Source organism: Pimephales promelas, chromosome 14 (assembly GCF_988280905.1).
Source record: "Pimephales promelas chromosome 14, fPimPro1.hap1.1, whole genome shotgun sequence".
NCBI classification, from domain to species: Eukaryota; Metazoa; Chordata; class Actinopteri; order Cypriniformes; family Leuciscidae; genus Pimephales; species Pimephales promelas.
In genome coordinates, this window is record NC_142782.1 from 6,728,408 (window position 1) to 6,744,140 (window position 15,733).

Genomic DNA, 15,733 nt, shown 5'->3' on the forward strand with positions numbered 1-15,733 from the left:
TTTCCAGAGGTGAAGTATCCCTTTAAAGCTGATACTTAGGGTGAGAAATGACTGAGATCTCCATTATCTTAGTGTTGCAACATTAGTTTGATAGCCCTATTCTTCAGAGACAACATCTGAGACTAGATTGATACTTGCATAAACAGCACAGTCTCATCCCAAGACGTCATATAACTGACGTCTTGGGACGTCTTTTGACCATACGTCAACATCCGCCTTTTTAGGGTACCCTTAAACGTCGGTTAGATGACGTTATCGGATCCTAACCCTACCCCAGACCTAAACCTACCCCGTCACCTAACTGACGTTAAAGGTTAAGCGTCAGTTGTATGACGGTCATGTAACCGACGTTTAAGGGTACCCTAAAAAGGCGGATGTTGACGTATGGTCAAAAGACGTCCCAAGACGTCAGTTATAGTATGTTACAGCATAAAACATCAACAAGTTATTTAAGAGCCACATCTGAGATTATGGTCTGTAAAATATAGGGCTAATAAAAACAGTACATTGAGAGTTGAGGCATAACCTCAGCAATAAGAATGAGACTTACTTTTGGCTTTCTCGTTCTTCCTAGACGGTCGCCAGCGGATGCAGGATTTGTGTTCGTCCAAGTAGAAAAAGCGCACCAGGCCTTTGGATCCTCCACGCAGTTTCACCATCTGAGTGCCCGTCTGCATGGAGCTCATGCATTTCTCCACTAACAGAGAAACAAGAGACAGGGAAGATTTCAGGCATGTCTACTGTACAGTAATGTTTTCATTAAGAGATACAATGAAAAAAATAGCAATAGAATTCATATACAGATGAATAAACGAAACAATAACAACAAAAAAAAAAAAACATTAGAAATAACAACGCATTCTCACCCCAAGGCGTCACCTTTGACCATGCTTCAATATTTGACGTTTTAGGCGCCCTTTAGCGTCACTTACATGACGCGATCCTACGGCGTCATCTAACTGACGCTAAAGGAAAGCGTCAGTTAGAGGACGCGGTTAGGTTTAGGTGTGGGGTGGGGGTAGGGTACACGCGATCCTAGGGCGTCATCTAACTGACGCTAAAGGGCGCCTAAAGCGTCAGATATTGAAGCATGTCCAAATGCTTCCCAAGGCGTCACTTAGGTGACGCCTTGGGAGTGAGAATGGGCTGGAAATAAAACTAGCAAACATACACCAATGATATTTTTTATCATTTCACATGGAAGAGGTGATATTATTGGTAAACCCCACCTAAGCATTTTTCAGCATTTTTCAGATGGATTGAGGACTAACAATCCATCAAAATATCTGACATGCAGTCAATCAGTAGTCAGAAACGGCCAGTAATCAATACTGTGACCTTCATGTACCTGATCAAAATCCAAATTTATTTTCAAACATCCCTCTTCCTTCACAATACAAAAATTGTTTGGCAATATTGAACCTTTCTCTGTTCATATTCTGCACTTATGAAAGCAACCGCTGGTAGGAAACAATCATGCATTCTAAATAACTGCCACATTCTCTCAATCTTACTTTGTACTTTTTCTCCAAATGGCTCATGAAATGTTTGTGAAATGTGAAATCTTTAAATCTTGTTTCTCATGCCACACTCAGGTCTCGTGCCACACTAAGCAAAATTGTGGGAAAACTCATTATTCACTCACAGGGGAGTGAGAAACCAAACAGAACAAAAACATACCTATAATAAATGTTTTTTTTTATTAATTGTTTGGCTCTGTAATGCTGCATTTGAAAATCCCACATAACAGTTTTGGCTAAAAGCTAGGTATTTCAGATGTATTGAATACAGAAATGAGAGCTTATTTTACTATCTGTGTCTGACAAAGATTTTCATCAGTAATTTGCAATTAATTTGATAAAAAAATTAAACACTGTGATTTTAGCTTTTTGAAAAGTGTTTGGTTAGAGCACTTTTAGTTACTTGCACATTAGAACTGGAGTTGAAGTGCCCTGACATACATAAAATAAATGTTTTTACAGTTGCTTTTGAATGGCTGCCTATGAGGGTCAAATTGACCCGCGAACACCACAAACGTAATATTAATTTTATTTGGATATGTCAAACACAGCAGCATGTTCAAACATCGCATGCATATTCATCATGATAGATGAAAAAAGTCACAAAATATCAAGAAAAAACCCCCAAAGGTTTAATATTATTTCAGGTAGCATGAAAAAAAAAAATAGCTCATTGGCTGACATAATATTTTTCTGTATTGAAATAAGTGTGGAAAAGCTTTTTTTTTTTTTTTAGCTCCATAAAGTTGTAAAAAAAAAAAAAATTACAAAATATAACCAAGAAATGTTATTATTTTGCATCGGTAGAGTTGCTCTAGAGCTTTAAAATATGTGGGTCAAATTGACCTCGCGAACATCACGAACATAACAGTAATTTTGTTTGTATATGTCAAAACACATCAGCATGCTGAAACTTTGCATGCATGTTCATCATGATTAAATAAGAAAAAGTCATAAAATATCAAAAAAAAAACAACAACAACAATGTTAACCAGTATTTCAACTAGAAAATGTAAACGGGTCAAATTGACCCGCAACATAACACACGGGTTAACACTGTGATGAAAGTGGAATTTATTGAAATAACCAAGCAATGTTACAATATAAACATTTATAATTTACTGTTCTCCTTAAAAAAAAAATAAGTGTTTGACATTTACATTGCAGCACTGTGCAACATATCCAGAAACATAGTATAACCATGGCACTTAAAGTGTCATAACAGTGCAAGGAAAAAACTAACAAGAACAAAATCCCAGCTGACCTAACGCCACCAAATTGCCTTCAGGAACAGAGATGACGGCAACCTTTTTTTTTTTTTTTTCATTATTCATGCACTTATGAACAGAATGAGTGTAAAGTAACACTTAAGACAACACAGATCTGGCTTTGATAAAGAAGTTTCTTCAGAGAACAGACCACTGTTACATAAACAGCAGATGAGCCCAGAGACTATTATATAATAATCAGCGAAGTGTTCACAATAGTGTGCCATTGCTCTACGTTTCCATCTCTTAGTATTAATGCGGTATTAATATCAGCAGAGCTCATCTGAGTTGGCTCTTTATTTGATAATTATGCAGGGAGCATCGACAGACAGGATGTAATTTAAGAAGATTTGAGCAGATCGCTAAATCCAGGTTTGAGTGATTGGTGTATACGCTTATGTGTAATTCAGAATGACTGTACACTGATTGCATGGCTAAAGCACCTTGTCTAAGGCCAAGCGGTGATACTCAATGAGTTCCAGTATCATCAATATTTTAACTACTAAAAATCTACAATTTTGAAAAGAAAAGATTTAAAGCCTGACCACATACATAGGAAGCCATCTCAAGGTGCTTTAAAAGGATAGTTCACCTCCAAAAATATATTTTAAAGGAGAAAGAAATGCATACGCTTTGGTAACAACATGAGGGTGAGTAAACGATGGCAGAAAATGAATTTTTAAGTGGCTATCTCTTTATGGTTAAAATGAAATTGCATTCCTGTGAAGGCCATCGATCCAGGATACAGCATCCTTGCGACACATAAAACAAGCGGTTTGGAACATCGATGGATGGATTTTACATTTGTAATGTGACAAGCAGTCTCTGAGTGATAAATAAAGATATTAATGAAGCAAAAATGTAGGATGGGGCTTGATTTCTTATGCTGGGACAGAATGGATTATAAAAAGGTGGCCATACCAGAATGGACCAGAATACAAGTCATCTGCTTTAATGTTAAACTGCACTATAGGAAAAAAAGGGCTCTTTTTTTCAGGGGTTTAACAAGACAAACATTTATTTTCCTTGAAATAATAAGCACTGACGAATCATTTACTATAAGACCAGGAATGTGCATTACAAATGTAAATAGAGTTTAAAAACTACCCACAAAAAAAAAAAAAATGCTGATTTGAAGAAATGTAAAGTAACATCTAGAGCTTTTTATTTTCACCAAAGAATGGGAAATGGTTCTTGATACAAAGAGTTGTGGAATGGATCCGGCAACCTTCGTGGCTGATTTGCCAGATAAACCTTAAGTAGAATGTAACCTGGTTTGACAAAAGTTTTATGAGATAATGCCAGCTCAATGCACCATAAATTCAGCCAGACGTTTTTTTCCCCATAAAATGCTCGTAAGAGCTCTGGTCTTTTAAATTGATCCGATCTCTATTGCCGAACACACAGCAGGAAGTTCAGAATCAATAGGGGTTAAGCTAAACTGCTTTTTGATTGTTAGAACAGATACCAAAAAAAAAGGAGAGCTTTAGTGAATGTATCCCATGTTGTGCAAAAGCAGTCTAACGCATTTCCCATGTGGTACCTCATCAAAAACACTCCTCTAGTGGGTCTGAAATGGTTGCTATGGAAACCAGGTTCATGGTTGAAACCTTTGAGAAACATAAATGGAAATTTAAGAAAACAGACTAGCCATGTTGCTCATTGACAAGCTTGAATACTCACATACTCTAGTTGGCTCAAGAAAATAGTTGGCAACAAAATGTCAACAGAAGATGCACTGATTGGTGCCATTGTAAGCCCATTTATCAGAGTTGAGCCTCTAATGCTGCCACATAGCAGGTCAGCGGGGTTTGTAGACAGGATGTGTGCCAGAGAAAAGTAAGGTAAACCTCTCAAGCACCATCCATCAGGGAATTAAAGCTTAAAGGGATTGCCCATATGTCACTCCATGTACAAACAGGTGCCTTTTCATCATGCCACACAAAAGAAATCAGCATTCTTGATGGCTCGATGCGTTGGTGAAGCCAAATGTCACACTGGTATGTTGTAAACAACCAGGACAGAATTTTGGAGAGCAAGTAAAGAACTAATATTTTAAGACAGCAATGACATTCAAGTCAAGGTTTGGAATGTTCAAAATAGTGATGTTTTATTTATTTATTTATTTATTTTTAATTTTGTTTTTCTTTTAGTAGGCTCCAATGCTGGTGAAAATGCTGGTTTACTATGCCCTATAGGCAGGATAACCTGTAAACGGTCACCCCCCTTTCTGAGCATACTGTTTATCTGAACTTAGATGGTTGCAATTTTTGAATGCTATGGGATACAAAGCTAAGGTTGGTGTTTTTTTTTTAAAGAAAACATTCAGCAGATTATAATATTGCAGAAGTGAAAGTAGCTTTAAATAAAGATAAAGAAGGTTATATAAGTTTATTTTAAAGCAATTTATACAATATATATGTTACAAAATAAGTTGGACTTGAAAACTGCTTGAAAATCAAAGGTATATTTCTAACCAAGTTGTTTCCAAATTTGAAGTTGATATCACAAAAAAGAAGCCAGCTACAAGGTTATGAAGTACCATTTCCATTGTAATGCAATGTTCAATTAAAAAAAAAAAAAAAAACTCTCTCTCGAGTGTTTGATCGTTCGAATGATAATATGTGATGAAAAAGTGTGCTAAGTGTCCCACAACAATACTGACAGTTAACAGGGTAACATATGACCATGACCATTAAACATATTACAACTATACATTTTGTGATAGAGGTTTTGATTTTACAAGGGAATTAGGTTCAAATTGCCATTTCTTATTTCTTTATAAAAAAAAATACAAATTAAACTGAAATTGACAGTCAGTGATCAGCATTTTAATTAAATGAAAAAGACACAATGAGTCCGAAATTCGCGTCCGAAAATTTCGCACGTTAAAATATAAATACGACATCACGTTATGTCAATCATGCTTGCACACTGCCTCTGAAACTTTCATTCTTCATTAAGAAAAATCTAATCGGGTTCGATTTTCTGTGTTTTTCGCATGCGTAGCAAGCAGTTTGAATGGTGTTTTGACAATTCAGAGCCACCGAATCACATCACAAATAAGAAAAAAACGCACACTCAGTGTGCAATGGCCTTAAGACTTGAATGGAGGATTTCAGACAACATGATGCTAACTGCTAATGTAATTTTCATTTGAGATGATAACTGATTTTTTTTTTTTTAAAGAAATTAAATTAAAATATTTGAATGAATGGACAAGATGCTTCTGTTTTGATGTCGGTCAAGTTTTTCTGTGTATTCTATACCCACAGCTGCATTAGTAAGAGCCTGTCCTAATACCAACACTTGTGGTTTAGGCCAATTGAGAGTGTGTGCATGGAAAGGTTCAAAAGTTCTAAGCCTCTAATGGACAAAAAAAATCCTTCACATAATTTTTTGAGGCTAAGTGTATACCATTATTCAGTTTAATTTGCTCCAGAATTGCAAGATTCTGAGGAAACTTTCCAGTTAAATTATGTAATTAGACATTACATATAATTTGGTTGTAAAAAAAAAGTGTTGCATATTTTATTGGTGCAGATATGAGTATGTATTTGTATGTATAAGTATGCACACACTTCCACCAAACCACCATGTTGAGCAATGTATTTGTAACACAGTTGCAACTGTTTTTATCACTTAATTAGAAGAATCACAAATGTGTTGTCTGCGACTACTGAACCGACATTTAAATGTTTATTTCAAAGTGCTTTGAAAATAAAAATGTGTAAATAAAGCTCTGTAAAAGTATTACTTACAGTTTTACAACACTATGAAGTAAGGGAAATGCAAAGTACACACACTTGCAGTCTTCACGCCCACTTGAACACTTGGGCCAAATACAGGAAATAGGTCATGAATAAACAAGTGCTCAAGATTCATTAAATTGAAATGCAAAGCTGATAGAAATAATCAATTTATTGAATTGATCTCTTACCGAATAAGCCTAGCTTCCATTTGGATCCATGCATAGTTTTATCCCCAGTCCAAAAGAATCCCGCCATGAGTCGTGACAGGGTCAGCTTGTGGAGAGCCTTAGAACAGGCAATTGCTGCCACTTGAGTTGATACTCGGGCTAGAGGTGTTGCCCGCTTAGCGGCAGGCAGTGGCTTCATTTCAAGCGCTATTGTTGGGGGCATCCCGGCAGAAGTGACCGAACTGGCAGGCATGACGGCGGCGCACATCACTCTTGAGTTTTTGCCGACTTACAAGCGTGTCCTTGATTTCTTTCTCGTGCTTTGCTTCTTCTGACTTCCTGCCTTTATATCCCTACAATCACTCTTTCAAACAAAGCCTCCATCCAACAACGTTTCCCGAGAAAATCTGACGGCAAGAACACAAACTACACGTCCAAACCCACAGGATTTGATTGACAGTCTTGACAGTTTTAGCATCAGCAGTCTAGGGTGGAGCTGCCTTTCTGATGGCATGCTGTGAGATGCCGTACTAGTAAAGATGCTAACTTATTGACTGTACAACACCTGTCAAGCTGACACTTAAATCCCCTCAGAACTGTAATCCAGGGATGGGGGATTTAGGTAGCTTATTGCGCACAGAACCACAGAGACAGTCCAGAGGAAGAGACCGAGAGAGAGAATTATTCCATTTATCAGCTCTTCCTATAATCATGAAAGCATCTACATGATTGTTTCTAACAGCTGACCATCAAAGTATTGATGTAATGTAATTGTATTTTCCCATAAACAGGAAGATCATATAGGTTTTTAGTGGTTCTTCCTAAAGCAAGCATCGCTACAATTGCTCATATATAAATCAATCCTTTAAAGGGTTAGTTCACCCAAAAATGAAAATTGTGTCATTAATGACTCATCTCAATGTCGTTCCGAGCCCGTAAGACCTCTGTTCATCTTCAGAACACAGTTTAAGATATTTTAGATTTAGTCTGAGAGTTTTCTGTCCCTCCATTGATAATGTGTGTACGGTATACTGTCCTTGTCCAGAAAGGAAATTAAGGCATCATCAAAGTCGTCCATGTGATATCAGTGGGTTAGTTAAAATGTTTTGAAGCATCGAAAATACATTTTGGTGCAAAAATGACAAAAACTACGACTTTATTCAGCATTGTATTGTCTCCCGGTTCTGTTGTCAATCTGTTTACAGTCTGAGGGATACGCACGCTGTACAAAACAATCCTCACAAGCATGTCTAAGGATTTCAACACAGAGGAAAAGACTTGCATTTTTTTTGCCCAGCCATATTTATTTGAACCCGAAAACACGGACGCACCAGATACACGTCAGCGAACGCGGATTGACAACAGAACCGGAAGACAATACAATGCTGAATAAAGTCGTTTAATTTAATTGAATTTCAATGTTTACTTTCGTTTAATGTTTAATAAATTTAATTTCGATTCTTTAAAAAATTCTAACTAACCCACTGATGTCACATGGACAACTTTGATGATATCTTTATTTCCTTTCTGGACAAGGACAGTACATACATTTTCAATGGAGGGACAGAAAACTCACGAAATATATCAAAAATATCTGAAACTGTGTTCCGAAGATGAACAGAGGTCTTACGGGCTCGGAACAACGTGAGGGAGAGTCATTAATGACATAATTTCATTTTTAACCCTGATTATTAGAGTTTAGATTTATGATATTCAACTAAGTTAACAGATGATAAAATATTTAGCCTATATTACCTGGAATATCCACTGAACTGATCAAATATTCCATAACCTTTTATACTGCATAAAGTTAACTGCTAAATGGAATAAAGTTTGTTTCAGGTAAATGAGCTGCAGCATGTTATTGTTTTATGAGCAAATACTCATTTTCACTTAACTTTTAAAAATCTATAATATCTACACAATGTCCTTTTAAATGTGATGAATAAATCTGTAATAAATGTACCTATTGTATGTCCCATACTGATTCTAATGGAAAGCGCTCAAGCTGAGTACTGTTGCTATGGTGACCACCTCAGTCTCACACAACTTTACTTCACAAGTGTTTATTTGGAGCCAGGTAGCGTAGGTAGCTCAGGTAACGCATGTATTAGTGAAACAAGGGTTTTTGTTTTTCCTGGCTCAGTGTTTGGAACAACGGTACCGGGATGAAAGTGTGCTACGTCACCTCATGTCTAATTAAGTATTATTTAAAGGAATTGTTTTTTTGTTTTGTTTTTTAATGAAAGCACTGGACACTCGCTTTTCTGATTGCTGTTAAGGAGAAAGGAGTCCTTCTTTGCCTCACTGTCTAAGCAGGCAGAGGAAATTATACGGTAGCACAGGTTATCTTTCACTTTAAAAAAGCTTGAAAGCATCCACAATGAATTAATTGTATTATGTGTGTCAGGGTACACTGTGACTAACAGAAAGATAGAAAAAAAAAACGCCAAAAGATCATTAAAACATGTAGTTTTAGGAATAAACAAGATGGTTGAAAATGATTTGCTGTATAATGTCTGAATGGTTCTGCATGTACAAATGACTGCAGGTTGTGGGTTAAAGGAAAGGCAAAGGTCACACTGTGATACAGTAGCAAACGCCTGGTGAAAGGCACAGTGTCAGTGCTCTGGCTGCTTGAATTCCCTGCTATGTATAAAAATTCCACCCCAGCTTGCACCCGAGAAACCCTTTCACCGACAAGCACACTGCAGGCTACTGCGGTCAATATAAAGGACAAGATGGGGTCAACAAAAGCACTCAATCTGTTTTCAAAGGCAAGAATGGGTTATACTTAAACACTTTTCCACCAAACCACCTTCAAATGAATTACTTCACATTCAAGACAACACGTATTCTTCTTTCACATTACAGCTAATTTATTAAAAAATCCAAAACAAGTAACATTTTGGCCACAGTCTAAAGAAAATATATTGATTAAGTATGTTATGATCTTTATAATAAATCATTATTTTACCCAGCAAGAATGTTTTTGTCTTTACAAAAAAACGTCAGAACATAGGCTCACTATTGGCAAGCATCACACTCATGACCAGTGAACTCACTCTGAGGTGTTTTAACAATGATTTTATTTACTTTCTGTGCCGGCAAGTTATAGTAGCCTACACTGTAAAAAAAAAATATTTTCAAGATTTGTTATCACAACATATTTTATTTTGTCAAATCAACTTTATAATAATTTATTTACTTGAGATAACTTATTATTTTGAGTTTCTGATGATTCAATTAATCTTCATTGTATTAACTCACTTTTTCCAGTTCAATCAACTTAAAATTTTAAGGCAACCCAGGTTACTTACTTTTTTAAGTTAAACCAACAATATTTTTTTACAGTGTAGTAATCACTAGGGTTGGGTATCAAGAATCGAGTATCGATTGGAACCGAGACTAACTTTTAGTTTTTCCCGGAATCGTTCAAAAGTTAAAATTTCGATTCCTAGTTTCGATATTCACAGTCCGCCGAGCGGAAGAAGAAACCGCTGAACAACACCAACGAAGAAGCGTCTACCGGAAGTGTTGGCATAACCACGCGAGTCGAACATGAGTACCTTACGTCGGCGATCCAAAGTGTGGCGTCGCTTTTCTAAAAATAACGAAATCTCGGCAAAATGCAAAATTTGTGACAAAAGGAGTATTTTTACAGAAGGAGTATTTCCTTCAGAAAGGATTATTTCCTTCAGAAAGGCCATTGGTTAGCAAGGTTAGCTAAACTTTTTTTGACCCTGCCTCTTAAAAGAATCGGAATCGAGAATCGTTAGGAACCGGAATCGAAACAAGGAATCGGAATCGGAATCAGAATCGTTCAAATTCAAACGATATACCCAACCCTAGTAATCACAACATTTTTTTCTTTTGTCAAATTAACTTAAATAATTTATTTAGTTCAGATAACATATAATTTTGAGTTTCTGATGATTAAATCATTCTCCTTCATTGTATTAACTCACTTTTTCCAGTTAAATTAACTTAAAATTTTAAGGCAACCAGGTTACTTACTTTTTTAAGTTAAACCAAGAATATTTTTGTACAGTGTATGGAGGAGTGTGGCAGCTCTCAGATTTAATAATTTGTGCGAGTCTTACGGGGTTTTGAACAACATGAGGGTGAGTAATTACTGAAAGAATTTTCATTTCTGCGTGAACTAACCCAATTTTTAAATAACGTCGTACATCTACACAAAACCCTAAACTGCTGATGTTACCATATTTTAGCTCATTTCTAGAAGCTTTTCAGCTCTTCACAGGACTCTGTACCAGCTGAGCTACCGTGCAAGCTTTGAATGTCACAAAAGCCAAACATATGGAGCTGGTATGTGATGCAAACTTCAAAATGTATTTGTCTACAAATCATGCACTATGGTAAAACATTTTTGAGGTCATAATATAACATTTAGCAAGTAGCCGCGTGAAAATAAGTCTTTATTAATCAATAATCTGTCCTTACAATTTTGTATGAAAAGTGCTTGTTGTTTTAATGCCTCTAGTGTTCATTTCTGTTGGAAGCTGCAGTGATATGTATGCATTGGTACGTATTTTGCAAAACTGTTGCCGCAGGTACATCTTTCCAATGAGACTGTGCTGTCTTTCCCCTATAACAGAGGTGTCCAATTCTGGAAAGCCATTCCTCCAGAGTTTAGCTCCAACACACCTGCCTGGATGTTTCTAGTGATCCTAAAGACTTGATTAGCTGGCTCAGGCGTGTTTAATTAGGGCTAGAGCTAAAATCTTTTGGATGGTGACCTTCTAGGAACAGAACTGGACACCTCTTTCCTATAATGAGTTTCTCAGGCAGTGGAGATCTGCCTGCATAGTTCAGTTCCAACCCTACTCCAACACACCTCTCTGTAATGATCGAGATCTTAATTAGCTAGTTTGGTTGTGTTTGTACATAGTTGGAGGTAAACTTTGCAGGAATGTAGATCTCCAGGAACAGGATTGAGCACCCGTTCAATGGTGACATTTGTGAAAGTCATGAAAGCAATTTCTCCAGACAAAAAGTAAATGCCCTGTTTTGAATCTGTGAGGTTGACCAAGCTGAGAGGCCAGAGGAGTAGCTTCAGTGCCTCTGAAAATTTGAACTGGCATCAAGAGGAACAGATGTGAAGGGGTCATAATGCAACTCTCGTAGGTTCTACATGCTGGCAATATGTGCTCTGTGGAAGGTCAAGACTCAGGATGGTTTTGTGGGACTTTAGGCTCTTGCTCACCTTCAACAGATGGGCCATATGGTTGTCTGGTTAAACAATCAATGTTGTTTGCCAACACATGCAGAAGCTATACCATGCCGCCTTCGCCTATTACTCTATTCTGGGTGCAAGATCTGAACACGCATTGTCCAAAATGAACAAGTGTGAAAAGGAAAAGAAAGACCTCATCAGTAACCATCTGGCTTCAGTGAGCCTTGTGTTTTTCACCAGCAATATTAACCTACCAGGAAACTAATGAGATGTTTTGTCTGCTTCAGTTTTATTCCTTCAAGTCATCCTGGGAAGAAATGTGTTTAAGTCAAGAAAAATGTTTTTGGTCAATTTCATAATTTGTTTATGAAGCCCGGAAACTTGTTTAGCCCTGTTGCAACAAAATGAAAAAAATATGCACATTTGCAACTGATGCTTTACCAATGTACATTGTTGTGTTGGCAGAAAATGATCAGAAATTGCTTTAATTTCCTGGCAAGCAACCGTACAAAAATGTATTTCTACCACTCTTCTACTCTTTAATTGGCACGTTTCCAATTTAAACAGTCTGCGCTTATAAAAAAAAAATCCTGTTTCACACTGGTAATTGACATTTTGTTTTATGCGACGTTTATGTGAGTTCACCTCATAAATGTGATCGTTCAGAAGACTTGAAGCCAGCATTAACTTGTATGATGTTTTAGTGATTCTGACTTAAATTGTTGCATATTAACAAAAGATTGGGATGTTGGGATGACATCTTCTGGATGTGTGAATACATTCTTGAGTAAATGTATGGCCACTAGCCATGCCAAACAAAATCACAAATGAGAAAATCCAAATGAAGTTACACACTACTATAGAACCTCTGACGTGAATAGATTGATTATAAAGATTGCAATTGGAGTGACTTGTTTACATATAAACTATACGAATACTAATGCAGTTGCCGTTTGGTAACACTTTAGAATACGGTTCCTTCGTTAATGAATAACTACACAAGAACCAATGAGTAACACAATATTAACAATCTAGTAACTATTATTAACTAACAAGAAACTCTGATTAACGAACTAGTAAGTAATAGCGCACAGATGAAAGTGGTAGTTGACTATTAACTAATCAATAACTTCTATTTTTTAATACTTCCCAGAGAACTACTGAAAAAGTTTATTAATAATCTAGTAACTACTATTAACTAAAAAAAACTCTTATTAACGAATTAGTAAGTAATAGCTCACAGATACATAATCTAGTCATGATTTGTGCAAATGTTTGAGATTTTTGGTGATCTTTATTATACTGATATTTATTATAACACTTACTAGATTGTTAATATTGTGTTACTCATTGGTTTTTGTGTAGTTATTCATTAACGAAGGAACCATATTCTAAAGTGTTACCTGCTGTTTTATTGTCACTGTGTTAATTTCAGCTGGAACAGCAGTACATCATAGGATCCCACTTTATATTAAGTGGCTTTAAGTACTATGTACTTACATTGAACAATAAGTACAATGTATTATTGTGTTCCTGTTGTGTTGTAAAACACTTTTGCTGATATTGAGGTGTGATACGGGTAAGGTTAGGGACAGGTGTGGGGGTATGGGTAGGTTTAAGGGTAGGTTAAGGTGTGAGGGGAGGGTCAACTGTGTAATTACACATGTAATTACATAAAGTAATTATAGCTGTAATTACATGCTGGAATTTTAAAATGTAAGTACAATGTAAAAACATGTATGTACACAATAAGTCCATTGTATCAAATTATTAATTTCTATGTAATTACATAGTACTTAAAGCCACTTAATATAAAGTGGGACCCATCATAGTATATGGAAGTTTTTGGAGTTTTTGGAGCAAAAATGTAAGTCGAAGCACGTTTCCAGTGAGCCTATATTGAATAGACCCTATAAACAAAAGTCCCTTTCACACAGCGCGTTGATCCTGGGAAATTGCCGGGATATTGCCAGAACACCTTCTGTGTGAACGCAAACACGACCCGGGATTGATACCGGCATCGATGCCGGGTTGAGGACCTAGTAACATTGCCGGAATCAGTCCTGGAACGCGCGCTGTGTGAACAATGCCGTAAGGGGTGTGTCATAGTGATGACACTTGTGCCATCGCGCGACTCTGTTGCTCTTAGAAAGTTTGTGTTCGTCATCAACAAAGAAAGGACGTTCAAATGTCTGCAAACTGGAACAAAGCAGAGACCAGGAGCTCCTCACCATCCGCACTGAAGCTGAGATCGTTCACCAGCTTTGGGGAACGGTATGCGTGTGTACATATTTTCGACGCGTACGTTACACGTCTCATCCTGATGTCATGTGTCTTTGACGCCGGGTTGAGTGTGAACGCACTCACAGATCCCGGCAAATCACTGGCAGTGTGAATGAACCGAAATCAAACAATCCCGGGACAAATGCCGGGTCACATTATCCGTGTATTTTCCCGAATCTCTGTGTGAAAGTGGCTAAAGAGCACAGGAAATGGATTTCATCAGTACTTATCTTTTGGAACAAAAATCTCTTGGCTAACCCATTATCAACCATGTGGTGTATTTTAAACAGATTAAATATTCATGATTAGAGCCAGACCGATATATCGGCAGACCGATATTATCGGCCGATATTAGGCATTTTCCAAACTATCGGTATCGGCAGTTATAATGGCCGATAAATGAATATTTCAAAAATAAAATAAAAACGGACGAAACACGCTTCATCCATGTCATGAGTGTTGGAGTTGTGTAGTTTGTCCACCCGAGGGCTCTCTACACCGTCCCTGCTAACCACAAAGTTAGCTAATGCCACTATCAGTGGAAGACCACTAACGTTAACATTAATGAGCTTTGGTTCCTCTGTTCTGTTGCGACAATAAAAGAAACAAGTTTCTTTTTAAAATGCATTATCATATTATTTTAGGTCAAACTCATACATAACTACAAATAACTAATGTTAGGGAAATCTGTTAATGTTTTGTTGCGCGTTTCTGAAAAAAAAAAATATATCGGCCGATATATCGGAACATCGGATTTTAAAACCAACAAATATTTGTATCGGTATCGGCCTTCAAAATCCTTTATCGGTCGGGCTCTATTCATGATATTGAAAGACAATTTTAATGTTAAATACCAATTTACATTGCTCAATCACTTCCCAGCTAACAGGGAACGTTCCCAGAACTTTCACTAACGTTCTTTAAAAGTTGTGTAAATGTTAGGACAAAACGTTATTAAAATATTGTTTTCGGAACGTTCATATAACGTTATTAACGTTCTTGTAACGTTGAGAGAAAACGTTCTTAGAACAACGTTCTTGGAACGTCTTTATCACGTTATTTGTATTTGATGAACGTTCTCATTACGTTGATAAAAAACGTTCTTAGAACAACGTTATCGGAACGTCTTTATCACGTTATTTGTGTTTGATAAACGTTTTCATAACGTTCCAGCAACATTATGCTAACCTTAGGATAACGTTCTAACAACATTATGCTAACGTTCCAGCAACGTTCTGCAAACATTAAGACACCGTTCCAGCAACGTTAAGCAAACTGGACATTTCCACGTTTTTAGAACATTTTAAATTAACGTTCCCACAACCAAAATGGAACGTTAGAAAAACGTTCTCAGAACCTAACTTTGTTAGCTGGGTTTCTCTACATTGGGTCAAAATCTACAAGCGCCTGAAGTGTGTTGTAGCTACAACACACTCGCGTTATTTTACTGTACTTTATGGGTCTATATATTTTTAATATCAGAATTCACACACACACACACACACACACACAAAAACAATTACATTCAGAACTGTATATCTGTGCT

General features: G+C 36.7%; 1 protein-coding gene across 1 annotated transcript in view; it reads right to left on the bottom strand.

Annotated features, from left to right (window-relative positions):
- Nucleotides 1-15,733, bottom strand: part of plch2a (phospholipase C, eta 2a) — a 191,935-nt gene that overhangs the window by 57,938 nt on the left and 118,264 nt on the right. Inside the window, exon 3 of the mRNA XM_089119344.1 lies at nt 551-697. Within this exon, the coding sequence (XP_088975470.1) occupies nt 551-697 (147 nt within the window). The remainder of the gene's footprint in view (nt 1-550; nt 698-15,733) is intronic.